This window comes from Notechis scutatus, chromosome Z (genome assembly GCF_049901735.1).
Source record: "Notechis scutatus isolate UNSWTSFEM ecotype Mainland chromosome Z, rNotScu1.2, whole genome shotgun sequence".
In the NCBI taxonomy this organism is placed as follows: domain Eukaryota; kingdom Metazoa; phylum Chordata; class Lepidosauria; order Squamata; family Elapidae; genus Notechis; species Notechis scutatus.
Window position 1 is genome coordinate 18,539,054 of NC_142025.1, and position 16,960 is coordinate 18,556,013.

The window sequence follows — 16,960 nt, forward strand, 5'->3', positions numbered from 1 at the left end:
ATAATCTGCTTAAATAATTAATCAATTAAATCAAAATTAAATAATTAAATATTAAATAATATTTATTATTATTATTTAATATTAAATATTTTAATATTATATAAATATTAAATATTAATATTTAAAATATTGAATATTTTAATATTAAATATTAAAATATTAAATAATAGTCTGCTTAAAACAATGTAAAACATTTTATTCAGCATCACTGAATTATTCAATAAATTATTAATGCTTCCCTATAATTGAATTTAAATCCTAATGACTAATCCATGTTTGTCAAAATATAGAAGTAGTTTGCTACTGACTTCTGTTTAGTTTCTGGGCAGCCATGCATAATTTCATCTTCTGTTTCAAGCACTATGACTAAATGAAAAAGAAGCTTTATTCAGTGGCTACATTTCCTGACTACTGTATTAATGCTAGTCATAGTTAAAAAACTTCTAAATTGTTGATTTCATAACTTATTCATGGTTTTACAATAGAAAAGAAATGGGAAACAAATAAGGAAGTTTTTAATACAGCATTGACTTGCACAAAATTTAAGGCACATGTAGATATCTAAATACTATAAGATTGTATAATACATTTAGTGTTGTTCCCAAAGTCATCCCAATATTTTATATTGTTTAGTATCTACTACATTAATATTGTGTCTTTCCCATGGTAGATCAGCTTTACTTGGAGAGTTTGCTATTTTTTTTGTAGCTGTCACTCAGAGCAATGATTTATCCTTCCCAGATATTTTTTCTTTGAGAATCATAAAATCATAGAGGTGGGAGGGACCTTGAGGCCTCCTAGTCCACCCCCCTGCCCACGTAGGAGTCCTTATATATCCTAGACAAATGGTTGCCCATTTTTTTCTTGAAAACCTCCAGTGCTGATAAACCCAGAACTCTGGGAAGCAAGCTGATTAATTGTTTTCAGGAAATTTTTCCTTAGTTCAGGTTGGATTTCCTTCTGACAAGCTTCCATCCATTGCTGCTTGTCCTGTCCTCAGATACTATGAAGCAGGGTCAAACTTGATTTCATTGTGGGCTGCATCAGGGTTGTGTTTGACCTCAGAGAGTCGGGGTAGGTGTAGTCAGGGTGGGCGTGGTTAGCTCAAAATTTGTGTCGAGGCCATCTGTGGCGGCCCAAGCGCACTGCAGTAAAAACAGGCTCCCGATCTCCATTTCCAGCTGCGATCGCCTCCTGCAACCCTAACCTTATGCATGTTTTATTAATTATTTTAGAATGCTACAGATAGTGTGTCAGGGATCCAAGTAACATACCCATAGCAAACAGAACCCTGAGGCAGGCAATTTCCTCAAAGAATAGGTTTATTGAATATGTCATATTGACACAGACTGGTGAAAACCGACTCTGAATATTCCCGCAGTTTTCACCTAATTAAAAGTAAAAGTTTGTCACCTTCTCAAAACAATAAATCACATTGTCCAATCAGGATACTGTCTAATTGCTAGGTGACTCCAGTCCCCTCTTTCCAAGCACCTGCAGAAATGTCCTTGATTCCCAAAAGAAAGTATTTTGTTTTGACTACAACACCCCAACTATCTCTATTCTCCCCTCCCTATCCCTCTTCTCCAGTATGTCAGCACTGAAGTCTCAATATGGCCTGTCAGGATTGACATAGTAAACACTGGAGGTTTTTAAGAAGAGATTGGACAACCATTTGTCTGAAATGGCATAGGGTTTCCTGCTTGAGGAGAGGATTGGATTAGAAGACCTCCAGTATAAAATTTATTCCCAACAAAGTGATCTTTAACATTGTACACAATTTGTTTTATTGCAGCCAGTGACACCGCCAAACCAAGGAAGACCAGATTCACCTGTTTATGCTAACTTACAAGAACTGAAAATTTCTCAGTCTGCACCACCACCTGTGCCTATAAGTCCTGCAGTCCAAATCAGTGGAGAGTGGGAGACCCATAAGGATATCACAGGACGCTACTATTATTACAACAAAGGAACACAGGAGAGAACCTGGAAACCTCCACGTTGGACTCGGGATCCAAGTATAACGAAAGGAGACTGTTCGAACCAAGTAGATCAAGAAGTAAGTTGTCCGAGGCTAGTACAGTCAAATAAAATGACCTGCAGATAGATCTTGCATGCGTGTCTTCTAACAGGGAGGCTATTGTGTTTTTGAAGCACATCTCTTTAACAATTGTGTTTCTTTTTTTAAAAAATTAAATATTAAAAATTAATATATTATAAAAATATATGGAGGAAAATATTTGTAATTCAAGGTTGAAATGGGGGAATCCTTGATATTCTCTGAGCTTGGTGGCTTCCTTCATTACTCAAACTAGGTAATATCATCAATGCTTGTGACAATGATGTTATCTACTTTGGGTAATGAAACGTCTGCAAGAAGACATCCAGGCTCAGAGAGAACTATAAGGTCCCCTCAGATATATTTTAAATTGTTATAATAATGAAATACAAAGGCAAAAAAGTCTACATTACATAGTAACTAAGATAAGTAATAAGAATAAGATAATTGCCAAGTAAAGTAAATAAAAACATTATGGGGAATTTTTCTAGTAATGCTTTCTCCTTTTCCCCTCAGTTTGTTCTCCTAACTGTTGACCACCACAATTTATACTTTATATTGAACACTAAATATTATTATTAGCACCTATTTGAGCCTTTTAGTTTTTGATATCATCTTTCTTATGTAGTATAAACATTCAAGACAAAAGGCAAGAATGTATGCTATTACTCTGCAGTAATACCCTCTGCAGAGCGTCAGGTAAAATGCTCACAGCTTTTGCCTAGAAAACTTCTTAGGCCTGATTATTCCTACTTTGAAAGTCAAAAACAGAGTATCTAAAAAAAACAGAAAAAAAATCATTCGGGTTCCATATAAGGCTTTTGAATTGTGTTCTGCATACTTTTGCAATGAGCCGTTAAGCCTACTTAAAAAGAACATGAAAATACTTCATCTACGGGCATCTAAAGTAAGCTAAAGTTTTTTCAAAACAACAAAACTTGTGATGACTCTACACAAATTCCATCACAAACACATACACAAACACACACACACACACAGACCATTATGACTTAAACATGAAAGGGGCAGAGTTTGTACTGTGGCGTTGTGACTTATGTTTTGATGTTTTTCCCTCGCAGTGTTTCTCTGCCTTCATTCTTGGAAAAGTACTATCTTTATCTGCCTTTCACTGTACTTCCCATATTAATGTGGAATAATAACGTGAAACCCTATTAGTAACTTGGTATCAGGCAGGAGGTTGTCCAGCTTTATGCTTGTGCAAGAAGGAGAACCCCTGGCAGTTTCTGCATGTTACACATGTGCTTTCACTGAGTTTTAAGTCTTTTAAATCAATAATTAATGCATCCCGTGCTTCTAAAAATGCTAAGCAGCAAAGTAGGTTAATAAAGTTTTAATAAGATATATTCAACATGAATTGGAATAGGAGAATATCATAAAACAACAGAAATGATGGGTTATTATGTTAACTTTAGAATAATGAATAATTCTAATTTGAGAAACTCAGTGGTGTGATGCTTGAAAATGTTGTTATGAAACTTAGTGCTCTCAGTGTTAGGGCTCTTATTTCAGCATTAAATCACCAGATTCAACCTTAAGCATTGTCTTTTTCTGGGGACATAACTCTAGAATTAAGGTTACTGGAATTGTTAAAACTAATATTAACATAAAAAGATGATTAGGGGACTGGAGGTAAAAAATATAAAGAAGAGTTGCTGGAATTTGGAATGTCTACTTTAAAGAATAGAAGGACTAAGGGGTGACAAGATAGCAGTGTTCCAATATCTCAGGGGTTGCCACAAAGTACAGGGAGTCTAGCTATTCTCCAAAGCACCTGAGGGCAGGACAAGAAGCAATGGGTGGAAACTAATCAAGGAGAGAAGCAACCTAGAACTAAGGAGAAATTGCCTAACAGTTAGAACAATTAATGCTCCAACACTGGAAGTTTTTAAGAAGAGTTTGGATAACCATTTGTCTGAAATGGTATAGGGCAGAGGTCTCCAACCTTAGCAGCTTTAAGATTTGTGGACTTCAACTCCCAGAATTCCCCAGCCAGCAAAGGAATTCTGGAAGTTGAAGTCCACAAATCTTAAAGTTGTCAAGGTTGGAGACCCCTGGTATAGGGTTTCCTGCCGAAGTAGGGGTTGGACTAGAAGGTCTCCTAGGTCCCTTCCAACTCTATTCTATTCTACCCTACCCTCACTCCCTCTTCCTCTCCCACTCCCCATTCCATTTCATTCTATTCTATAATATTCCTTGTATGTTTTGGTCCCTTAGTTTTAGTACTAATTACTAATTCTTGTGGCCTCCTTTGCTTGAAGAATGATGACAAATGAGATTCATTTATTTAAATAATAAGACAACATGAAAAGATCTAATTTTTCTGACAATTATAAGTATGTATTGAATCTCAGTGTCTTGGATCATCGTGGTTCATTTTAAGATTTCTGGATCGGCCTTGCATTTTAAATTGGGTTTATTTAATTCAGTTACTTATCTTCTTTATAAGCAAAATTTTCCTTTTGTATGAAATCACAGCCTTTTTAAACAAAACAACTGCTGTGGTTGGATATTAGTCTATTCATGAGCAAATTGGACAAGCTATGCAATAATTAAGCATATTCAAATTTCACAACTTTAATTATTTTTAAATACATTTATTATTTCTTTACTTTATCTCTGAATACCATTACCTTTTCTCCCTTTAAATTATTTTGCATTATGAATTTCTATGTTGCTAGGGATAATTAAATAATATATACCAGGAGAATTTTGTTAGAAACATTGTAAAATGTAGAAATCAGACTTCTAAATTCGGAAATCCACCTATAAGGAGAAACCAAAAAATTAAAATAGTCTGTGGATAATGTTTGCGGAAGGAAATTGATAGAAAGACCAGGAGAGCAGAAGTAGAATTAAAAATTATGCAAATCCCATATGGTTTGAAGTCTTACTTTAGCTCATATTTTTGTTAGTGGAACTAATTGTACAGATTAGGTCATAGTCTTTGTAAACTTTTAGTTGCTTCTAAACTAAGCTAGCTTTCACACACACAAACATACACACACACACCAGGACTTTAATCTTTTACAAAAGTAATCTATTCATAAGTAATCAGATTAAACTATGTTGCCATTTAAATTTCAGCTGCTTCATGTTAGAATGCATGCTTTGTTCAGAGTTTTAGTGTTACAATTTCCAGTCTTTTATAGAGTTTAAACTAATGTCAGTTCTTAATATTTCCGTGTTTGACTATTTGTTGTAGACAATTTCAACCCAAGAAAACTCTCACAGTCCTTGTAACAGCCAGACAGACAGTCAATATGATTCTCCTCCCAAGGGCTGGTCAGAAGAGATGGATGAACATGGCCAAACACAATATACCAGTGACCTCACCAATGAAAAGGTATAGAGTTCTTCATCACATATCTGCCAAGGTGATAGAAATTCAGTCAACATTAATTCTAATAGGTATGACTTCTTATGAGGGACGCAATGGCTAAGACACTAAGCTTGTCAATCAGAAAGGTTGGCAGTTTGAATCCCTAGCACCACATAACAGAGTGAGCTCCCGTTACTTGTCCCAGCTTCTGCCAACCTAGCAGTTTGAAAGCATGTAAAAATGCAAGTAGAAAAATTGGAGCCACTTTGATGGGAAGGTAACAGTGTTCCATGTGCCTTCAGCATTTAGTCATGCCGGCCACATGACCACGGAGACATCTTCAGACAGTGCTAGCTCTTCAGCTTTATTATGGAGATGAGCACTGCCCTCTAGAGCCGAAATGGTGAAAGGAATGATTAACCCAGCTCAGAACAAAGATGCTTTGACGTCTGCATATAAGGTGGGATCTTTGTAAAAGATGCGAATTTGGCATGGGAATAGGGATCCTGTGTGTTCCCTTTAGAATAGGATTCTTTATTGAATCCATCTATCCAGCCTGACTTAATCCTGTTTCTCTCCTTTCCCCCCTAGTATGGGTACCGAAAATAGGAGCAAATACAGAAACAAACTGTGCATGAACCCTCTTCTCAAAGGCAGATAGTGTTCCTTCTTTTTCTTTTCTTCCAATAAAATTGCAGTACAAAAAATATAGTGGGAATGTACAGTGCTATGTTTAGCTTTTCATTGTATTCATCCAAGCAGCCACACGCCACAGGGAGCTTATAAGAGTAATTCTATTGTCTCCTTGAACTTTTCTTAAAAAATTGGTCTAGTTGTTGTTTCCAATTTGTCTAAACAAAAAACAGATGTAGGAGGTTTATCAGCTTGATTAGCCAAAAGGGAATCTGTATTTTCTCCCATTTTATAGCAAGATTAGATTACCATCTAAGATGGAAATTTAATCTTGCTATAAAATGGGAGAAAAATGGAAAAATTCTAAGGACTGTAATGCTCTCCATTGTGATAACAAAAGGTAAAGCCCTCTCTATATTATATTTATAATACATTTCTTATATTTTTAGTGTTTCTTTGTCAATGCAGTCCTTGGAAAGAAAATGCTGAAAAATAATCAGCTATATTACTATTTTGTAAAAGTAATATGTTCTGCTTTGCATGTTGCTACAAACTATATTCATTGTAAATGTTTATGTACTATATATTTAATTTGATTGTGTTGGCATTGCCTGACTGTTGAAAGTAAGATATTTAGTGAATATTCCTTAAATTAGGAATTCCTCTAGTTTTCCCTTCCAATTTTTATCTAGCCTTGTCTGAAGTCAGTGAAAACTGTCTTTATGCCTGACACAAAAGATATCCATATATAAAATAATTATATTTTCAATTCTTTCTTGAAAATTCCCTATCTCAAGGTGTTTTATTAGACAAACTTTTATCATCTGGAAATTATGAATTGTTATCAAGGTTAAAATAGTTTGTAGAATTTTAACTCGTGATATTTATTTATTTTTATTTATTGAATTTATATTGCCGCCTATTTGCCCATGGTGACTTGAGGCAGCTTACAGAATGTAAAACCATATTAAAAATAAAAACAATAAAAACTAACAAAAAGAATCAAATTAATAAAGTATAATAGAACAAAATCTGGAAAAATAAAATAAAACATCACCCCCAATTCCCACTTCCTGCCCTGATGATAGCAGATCACACAAGCCATTTGATGGGCTCCATCATACTCTGGGTTCCCCAGGCCCGCTGGCAGAACCAGGTCTTCAGTGCCTTCCGGAAGAGTATTAGAGAGGGGGCCATTCTAATATCTGGGGGGAATGATGTTCCAGAGAGAGGGAACCATCACGGAGAAGGCCCTTCTTCTGGGCCCCACCAGGTGTATCTCCCTCGGGGATGGGACCCGCAGCATTCCCTGCCTCCCCGCTCTAATGGGTTGGGTAGATGTGACCGGCAAGAGATGTTCCCTCATTAATGTTATTTAATGTTAATTATATTATGAATACATTGTGGAACAAATACTAAGCTATAAACATGTGGTTTGTTCATCTGCCTGCATGGGAAGAAAACTTTGAATTGATAGAATTCTGAAGAATCATAATGGAATTAGATGGTCTCTAGATTTAATAAAATAACAAACAAATACATCTACAATATCTGTTTTAAAACTGATAAGATTTTTTTCCAGCTCACTGAAAGGGCAGTATTTAAAAATGAAATATGTTCATTGTTCTGCTTTTTAAAGTACTCACTATTTCATTAACCTTTTTTTTTCTGAAGTGGGTAAAACATGTAGATGAACAAGGTCGGCCATACTTTTACAATGCAGATGGAACACGATCAGAATGGACTTTGCCCAATGTAAGTAAACAAATACAACCAATTGTATTTTTAGTTCTGTATCAGGATAAAATAATTTTAAATAAAAGAAAAACACTTGGTGTGGGGAGCTTCTTTCCATTTAATTGATTTAATAAATAATAGCTTACCAACCTCTTGTTTAATGACTGACTGTTTGGAGTTGCATCAGTATTGAAAAAGATATATGGCTAGTCCACAAAGTTATGGACTATTGCAGTCTCTCCACAGTCATAGTTATGGCCATTGCAGCCTCCCCACAGGCATGTGATCACAATTTGGACACTTGGCAATTGGCATACATATACAATGGTTGATCATCAATTGTGTGATCACCGTTTGTTACCTTCATAGCTGGCTTTCAACAAGCAAAGTCAATGGGAAAGTTGACAAGTCACAAGTCACAGTCACATGTTGTTTTTTTAACTTACCGTATATACTCGAGTATAAGTCGACCCGAATATAAGCCGAGGCACCTAATTTTACACAAAAAAAACTGGGAAAACTTATTGACTCGAGTATAAGCCGAGGGTGGGAAATGCAGCAGCTACTGGTAAATTTCAAAAATAAAAATAATTAATTTGGGAAACGATCTCACTATCATGAAAGGTTTAATTGATTCACTAACCCAAAAGAAGATGATGACAGCGGGTGGCAGGAGTCACTCCCCCTGAGTCAGGAGTCGCTACCGCCGGCGCGGCCCCAGTCCCGCGTCGCCTCGGGAAGGGAAAGGCAAAAAGGAAGAGCCGCGGCAGCGCTTTGCAACAGCAGCAGCGGCACCGGAGGCTCAGGCTCAGCGGCTCCTGGTTTTGCCCCACCCTTCCCAAGGCAACGTGGGACCGGAGCCGCACTGGCGGCAGCAACTCCGACAGCCCCCGCCGGACACCTGAGCGGAGATGTAGGGAGAAGGCAAAAGCGACGGAAGATCCTTCAGGGGAAACTGAGGGGGAGACTCACCCTTGGTCCAGATGAGCCCCCTTCCCCGCCCCTAAGGAAGCAGAGGCAGCCAGCAAGGGCAGGCAAGCCCCGCTTCACAGACTCCGTCCGTCCTCACTCCCACCCACCCACCCACCCAAAGCCACGAAGTCCCCCAATCGCGCAGCCCAGAATCGCCCTCCCCTCAGGGGGCAGCAACGACGCCCGGTTTTTCCCGAGACAAGAAGCTCCGCCGTGCAATGAAAGCGCCCTGGCTCTAGGCTCAGAAAACAACGCGAGCCGAGGTCGCTTCGGCTCCGCTCGGCTTCTCCAACATCCAGCACCGCCCTGTTGTATGTGCCGGGCCCGGCAAGTCCGAGCAGCCAGCGCGTGGAGCAGGACGGCGGCGGACATCGTTGGCTGCCTCTTTCGCAGCACGGGAGGCCTCCCGGCTGGCCAGCTGCTCTCCTCCTTCTCTGCCTGTTTGTTCTGTGTGACCGAGGAGGAGGAGACCGGCCGGCTGGTTGGGGAGGCTTTCTGCACCGAGGGAGGCGGCTGCTGGTGTCCGGCTTTGCTCCGCTTCTCCGATGGTCCGGCGCGGCCCTGTTCTTTACTTGGGCAGCCGGGCGCCCGCAACGGCGCCCACGGCGGCAACAGGCAGTTCCGCCCGGGCTCCGCTCAGGTGTCCGGCTGGGGCTGTTGGGAGTTGCTGCTGCCGGTGCGGCCCCAGTCCCGCGTTGCCTCTGGGTTGGCCCCAGGAGCCCAGGTACGTCCAGCTGCCTCCCACAAACAAGGTGGGGGCGAGAGAAGCTTCCTGCGTGGAGGCGGCCAATCCTACCGTGTCCTAGAAGGGAGTGGGCCCCTAATCTTCAGTCCTTTAGGAGGCGTCCCTCGCCACTGAAGACGCTGAACCCGGAGCCTGCCTGGAGTGGCCTGATGTCCACGGAGCCCTTCCTTTCTCTTTCGCTCAGAAAAGTCCTTGGCAACAGTCTGGCATCTGGATCGGTGCTTCTTTGAGTATCCCTCAGTTGCTGCATTGCCCTGATAAAGCAACTGGCCTGGAACTGCGGGCACCTGCCACCCCTGCTGCCAACAGTTGGACTCTTTCTCTTGTGGATACCCAGCCTTGATAGGGTCTGGGGAGCTGCCAGTGGTGACCAGCAGGGGGCGGTGGCCCTTGGCAGAACACAGCAGGAGTCTTGGGCAGAAGCTGTATCCGTAGAGGCGGAAGGGGCAGCCTTCGCCCCCCCCCCCAACCTTACTGGACCCCTGAGCAGAAACGCTGGCCAAACCGAGACCCGGAAGAGCCAGGGGCAACCTAAACAAAACATTCATCAAAAGGATGAACGAGAGTTAAGACTGTATGGACTGTATGGATTCAATCTGGATTGGGATTTAAATGATTCTATATTTACTAAACCCCAGTTACTTCTTCCTGTCCTGTCCCCTTGTTGGAGCCAACAGTGATTTATGGTTCACTAAACCTTGGGGTACTTAGTGGGGTGTTCTGCTGAACTGTGACTGAAGCAGGCCAGTTACTTCTGCCCAGAGCACCAAGGAAAGTATCAGGATGCGGCCCAGGACCTGCATTTCAGGGGGCTCCCCTGGCCCTGATTAAAAAGCCAGATCTGAGCTGTGTTCAGACCAGCCTTTGCACCCTCGCCTTCTCTTTGGTGGGAACTACTGGGTTCTCCGAAGAGGGGTGGGGGGCTGTTTTTGGCTCTGAATGTTATCACAACTTCACGTGGGTTCTGTCCTCCTTCAGGGCGGTCTGAATCAACCCGCCAGGCCAGAGTTGTAATTTGTTGCCTGGCTTCCCTGCAATCACAACTACCCCACTACTCCAGGGTCAGATGGAGCAGAGACCTCATCAGGCTGGCCTCTCCTCCCCCGCCCTTCTCAAGAGCCTGGAAGCTCTTCATGTCCTTCATGTGCAGCCTGGAAGAATGAATGACTTCCAAAGCTCTGGGCTCCATCAGGCCCCTGTCAGGCGCAAGTCCCAAATGGGGGTCAGGGTGTCCTTTCTCGGGAGGGGCGTGAGACTGCACAAGAAGCAGGAAAGAATCCCAGAACAGCTCCTGCGTAGTCACGTGTTCCCTTTTCCCCACCCTGGTGCTCCTCTCAGGTTTGCTAAAAACAAAAACACCCGGGTGACCCTCCTGCCTTCTGGAGGGCACAGGCACCGGCAGAGTCCAGAGGGAAGCGCGGCGACCGTCCGGCTGGCAGGTGGGACTGCGAGCATTTGGGGGGACTTGGCTGCCTCAGGACCGGCATCCCCTGCTCTCCTCGAGGGAAGCGCCTCTTTCGCTCTGTGGCAGAGGAACCAGCTGGCAAGGCAACCAGGGGCGCCTCAGGCGTATCAGCGAGAGGGACGAATTCACGGCTTCGGAAGGCCGGACCGGAGCCCCCTCCCCCACAGCCCCTCCGGGCAGAGGGGCCGGCCTCCCGGGACCAGCCGCTCCGGCGGAGAGAATTGCTGAGCCGAAGGTGCCCTGCGAAGCCTCGTTCACCAGCCCCGCCGGGAAAGAGGAGCAGCCGCTGCTACAGGAACAGTTTACTGCCATCGCCCTCAAAAGGGGGCAACCGGACAGGGAATCCGAGGCAGCGCTGCGTTGCGTGCGGAGGCGACAAGCCCGCTCGGGTGGACGTGTTTGCCCAGAGACCCCGGACGAAGCAGCGGCAAAGCTCCGCTGACATCCGCGGGCAGACAGGCGAACGCGGGACCTTCTCCAAGAGCGCCCGGCGCCTTTCTACCCACCCCGGCCCGTCTCTTTCAAGCGGCGGCGATTGCGGGCGGGGGTCGTCCTGCGGGGACACCGGTGGGCGCGGAAAGAGGGGCGGGAGAAGCTCCTCTCCCTGCCCCGCCCGGGGGTCTTCCCCTTCTCCCGGTACAGGGAGCTCCACGGTGCTGGGCAGGCGCCAAAGACGACACTCGGGGCTCGGTCGGAACCGTCCGGCGCGCCTGATCTGATGCTAAGCGCAGCGGCTGCGTGCAGCTTCGCTCCAGCGGCGGCCTTCCAAGCCGTGGCCTTTCCCTTCCCGAGGCGACGGGACTGGGGCCGCACCGGCGGCAGCAACTCCCAACAGCCCCAGCCGGGAAGGGAAAGGCAAAAGCGCTTTGCCCCACCCTTCCCAAGGCGACGCGGGACTGGGGCCGTGCCGGCGGCAGCGACTCCCAACAGCCCCAGCCGGAAGGAAAGGCAAAAAGCGCTTTGCCTTTCCCTTCCCGAGGCGACACGGGACTGGGGCGCGCGGCGGCAGCGACTCCCAACAGCCCCAGCCGGACACCTGAGCGGAGCCCGGGCGGAACTGCCTGTTGCCGCCGTGGGCGCCGTTGCGGGCGCCCGGCTGTCCAAGTAAAGAACAGGGCCGCGCCGGACCATCAGAGAAGCGGAGCAAAGCCGGACACCAGCAGCCGCCTCCTCGGCGCAGAAAGCCTCCCCCAACCAGCCGGCCGGTCTCCTCCTCCTCGGTCACACAGAACAAACAGGCAGAGAAGGAGGAGAGCAGCTGGCCAGCCGAGGGAGGCCTCCCGTGCTGCGAAAGAGGCAGCCAACGATGTCCGCCGCCGTCCTGCTCCACGCGCTGGCTGCTCGGACTTGCCGGGCCCGGCACATAGAACAGGGCGGTGCCGGATGTTGGAGAAGCGCGCGGAGCCGAAGCTACCTCGGCTCGCGTTGTTTTCTGAGCCCGCGAGCCTAGAGCCAGGGTGCTTTCATTGCACGGCGGAGCTTCTTGTCTCGGGAAAAACCGGCCGTCGTTGCTGCCCCTGAGGGGAGGGCGATTCTGGGCTGCGCGATTGGGGGACTTCGTGGCTTTGGGTGGGAGCGAGGACGGACAGAGTCTGTGAAGCGGGGCTTGCCTGCCCTTGCTGGCTGCCTCTGCTTCCTTAGGGCGGGAAGGGGCTCATCTGGACCAAGGGTGAGTCTCCCCCTCAGTTTCCCCTGAAGGATCTCCCGTCGCTTTTGCCTTCTCCCTACATCTTCCCTCTGTTAAAATTCCCCCCACACACACACACACTTATTTTCGGGTGGATAGATTTCGTGTCTGAGCATTCTCACATGACGGTGGGTCTTTCCCCCTAAAAACAGTTAAAAAAGAAAAAATATATTCTCATGCAAGAACTTTTCTGCTTCCGATTACCCCCATGCTTAAAAGTTGCAAAGGAAACACGGAAGCAGGGAAGCGCCTGCCCAGCTCCGGAGCTCTACACCATTTTTTTCAGAGGGAATCTGACTCGAGTATAAGCCGAGGGGGATTTTTTCAGCACAAAAAATGGGCTGAAAAACTCGGCTTATACTCGAGTATATACGGTATTTACCATGAGTAATTATTTTAACCACAATTAGAACTGACATTGTAAGTTAGTGCAATCATGTGATATTTTACTTTGTGACCACATCGTTTAATGATAGAGTTGCCAGTCCCAATTGCAGTTGTAACAACTACTTGTACTATATTTTGCTGCTGGTTCGATGTTTTCCTGTTATTGTGAATGTAAGGAGAGTATGCAAATTATAAAACAACAGATACAAAACAACGTAAGTTTTGAAAAAGGAATGACAGTTCTTCATTTTGGTTAAAGTAACCTTTTGGGACTATCCATTCAGTATGCATAGATATTTTTATTTAATTTGCCTCTTGTTTCCCTCTATTAAAAGTTCTTCGGATATGAATAACAAAACAAGTAGAATATTGCATAGGTTGAATTAATCTAGATTCTGGCTGGACGCAAATGTAAATGCCATTCTTGTATAAATAGATATAGATGCCAAAGAACTGATGTGTATGATGAGTGACAAAATATTAATTTTAAGTATCTTGTAGGACTGATGGATTAATTTATAGGGCTTTTTAAAGATTAAAATACTTTTGAATGTCACAAAGGTCCAAGATACTAGATATGTTTTCAGTTCTTGAGAAGAGAAGTATATACATGTTCTGTTAATGAAAATACTATTTAAAATTCTTTCTAGTGGATTGTCCATATATTATGTTTTGTTATCAGTCCAGATTTAATTACATTTACATGTGGATTTTATTTTCATTAGTATAATGCTTCGCTACAACAGCAAAAAGAAATAATTAAAAGCAGAAGTTTGGAGAGGAGACTTCAGGAACCAGTAGTTTTAACAAAATGGAGGCACAGCTGTGTTGTGTTGGACACAAATGACAAGGTAGGTACAATTTAAATAATCGATTGGCCTTCTATTTACTGCATAATCACCTTGACTTCCATAAAAGTTAATGCCATATTAAATCCTGAATACAATATAATCTATTTCAAATATTGTTTCTACTTTTGGGAAATAATTTGCATTAAATATAGAAGGTATTAATGAAAATATATGAAAAACTGTATTTGCTTTCTCCAAATAACTTTTTAAAAGGTGGTTGTTGCGAATAGATTGTTAAGACTTTAGTTTTCTGACTTTAAAATTATGGCATTATCTCAAATGGATCCCTAATGGTTGCTTTTTGCTTTATCTGTCTGAAATCAGTATGTATTTGAGGAATCATGTTTAAAAACTTAAAATACATCCTAACCAGCAAAAGGTAACAAAGTACAATAGACAAGATAAAGAATACACAGTACCAACCAATTAAAGAATACCAAGGGTTAAACAATGGTAAGCAGAACCAATAGAAGCAAGAACATCATACTGGTTATTGCTAAGTGTGAACTAGGTTCAGACCCTTAAGTGGAACTATGAAATTCACTGGGTGACTTCAAATTTATTACTTGTTGTCCAACCCAACCGACTTCATAGAATATTTGTAAAGATGAAAATTAAGGGAAGTTTTATGTAAATCTTCCTGAGTTTCTTAGAGGAAAAAAACGACGTGTGGAAGCTGAAAACGGGATACGAGGAGGCCAAAAATGGCCGAAGGGTTGGGGCCAGTGCATGAGTGCGGCAATATTTGCTCCATAAGACACACAGACATTTCCACTCACTTTTCGGAGACAAAAAAGTGTGCCTTATTTTATATTTCTCAATTAATACTTCTGAACTCCTGCTTGTTCCCACATATAAGGAGCTGGTTAGTATTTGAAATATGATTTATTTGTGGATTATTTTCGGAGATAACTAAAACTGAGCTCTTCCAAAAATAAATTATAGAAATAAGCTAATCAGTAGAATAAAAATCTTAAATTCATATTCCACTGTTTTAGTATTCCTACCTTTTCCATCCATTTAAAAATCCATAAGCTTGCTTTAGAAGCTTGTTCTTGTTTTATTTCCCTTATATAACTAATTAAATGAATTTCTTTTATAGGATTTCCCTTTTCCTGCAAAGAATGCATTTCCTGAGAATGGATCCTCTCCTTCCTCACCAAGGCATCAAACCACAGTCAGTACAAATACAAATATTTGGCCTTGTTAATCTCTCTCTGTATATCTATATATCTATCTATATCTATCTATATATCATATGTGCATATTGGGATACATTTGTTAATGTATGTTATAAATTATTTCTCAGAATTTTAACAGAACATGCCTCCTAATCCAGGTTAAGAGTTTGAGACATTCAAATCTGTGCCTGCACACTAAGTCAGTAGTTGGAAATTAATGTGCCAATTATATGCCAACCCAGATTAGCCATTGCTTTGAGGGCACAACTAAGGGTTAGAAAACTGGGGATCATGTAAATCCATAGCATCTTTTAATATATATCTGGCAAATCTGGTAGACCTTGAGCTTCTTTTATTTTCAGTTGAAACTTTGAAAACAAACACAAAGTTGATAGCCTCTTGAAATTAATGGAGGGAGGGGGAAACCCTTATGTATTATAATATTGAAAAGTTAGATAAAATTCAGAGAGTTCTGTTTGCAACTCAGATCTCCATTGTTTTCCCCTCCTGGAGAGTACATATAAAATGAAATAACCCATTTCCTCTTTAGGGGAACAGAAATCTTTATTAAATTTCTTTTTCTTCTCTTCTCCAGGACCAAGAGAAGTATGGATTATTAAATGTAACTAAAATTACAGAAAATGGGAAAAAAGTCCGGCAAGTACTACCATAGCATTTATAAGTTTTTAAGTCTTAGGGGTTTTTTGGAATAAAAAATTATTGAGTAAAAATTAATATAAATTTACTAATCTACTTCAGGGTATATATTAAATATTTTGTAGGAATTCAAGGTCTTTCAAGTTATAGTTTTGATTTGTTCAAGTGTCACACTAATGCATGAAATAATGTGACAGAATATTATTAACACATCTTTATCAAAACAAATCTCATTGATTCCAGTGGAAATTGAGTTGATAAACTTTACAATCGAAATCATTCTAAGAAACATGATGAGCTGAAGACTTTAAATTGCAGTCTCAAGCCTTAAATATAATGCTAGCTTAATTTTCATTAGATTCTGTTTCATACTATCTTATCACAATTTTTTTTCATTGTGAAATTCATAGATACTTAACCATTTTGTTTACATATTTTTGAACTACAGATTAAGTTACATGTGTGAATGTAATATTATAAATTTGCCCAATATATAAAAGCTCGTGTAATGAGTTTGTCTAATGTATAAATATTTTTCTGTAACCTTCATATTTCTATGATTTGTACAAGTGTCTACTTTGTCAGTAAGAGGCATGCCTGTAAGCACAACAATACTATTTGTTGATTTACCATTGTCTTATTTTAGCACTGCATTCTTAACTATGTACAAATATTTACCTCCTTTATAGAAAGAATTGGATGTCATCTTGGGCAGTATTGCAAGGTTCCTCATTGCTGTTTACCAAGACTCAAGGAAGTGGAACTAGTTGGGTAAGTACTAAAAAGATTGTCAAGTTTTCTAAAAATGCATTTTGCAAATCACTTTTCCTCCTTTGGGCTGTTACTGTGTTTCCCCCCAAAAGACCCAAACAGAAAATAAGCCCTAGCATGATTTTTTAGGATGCTTGTAATATAAGCCCTACCTCAAAAATAAGCCCCAGTTAAGACCGTTAGCCAGATGGATGCATTTTAGTACCATATTTCCCTGAAAATAAGCCCTAATGCATCTTTTGGAACAAAAACTGACCCGGTCTTATTTTGGGGGAAACATAATAGTACAGTTATACATAGCTACATTATATGACTCGCATGAGTTGGGATAAACGGCAATAATGCAGAAGTGATTGTCATGGGTTAAAAAATATTTGCACTCATGAAAACGGCTGTTCCTTTATCAGTTTAGAAGTTAATTGAATGTAAATTATCTCATCAAAGAAAAAGCTATTTTTCAGTTCAAATTGCCAAG

The 16,960-nt window shown here is 41.8% G+C and overlaps 1 protein-coding gene across 5 annotated transcripts in view; it reads left to right on the forward strand.

Annotated features, from left to right (window-relative positions):
• The window catches only part of ARHGAP12 (Rho GTPase activating protein 12), a 48,097-nt gene that overhangs the window by 15,691 nt on the left and 15,446 nt on the right, over positions 1-16,960 (forward strand). For 4 of the 5 annotated variants that reach the window (XM_087946547.1, XM_087946552.1, XM_087946549.1 and 1 more), the window contains 7 exons: positions 1,796-2,059; positions 5,283-5,423; positions 7,707-7,787; positions 13,751-13,876; positions 14,979-15,053; positions 15,653-15,718; positions 16,408-16,485. In XM_087946547.1, the coding sequence (XP_087802673.1) occupies positions 1,796-2,059; positions 5,283-5,423; positions 7,707-7,787; positions 13,751-13,876; positions 14,979-15,053; positions 15,653-15,718; positions 16,408-16,485 (831 nt within the window). The remainder of the gene's footprint in view (positions 1-1,795; positions 2,060-5,282; positions 5,424-7,706; positions 7,788-13,750; positions 13,877-14,978; positions 15,054-15,652; positions 15,719-16,407; positions 16,486-16,960) is intronic. The other variant, XM_087946551.1, reaches the window with a different exon arrangement.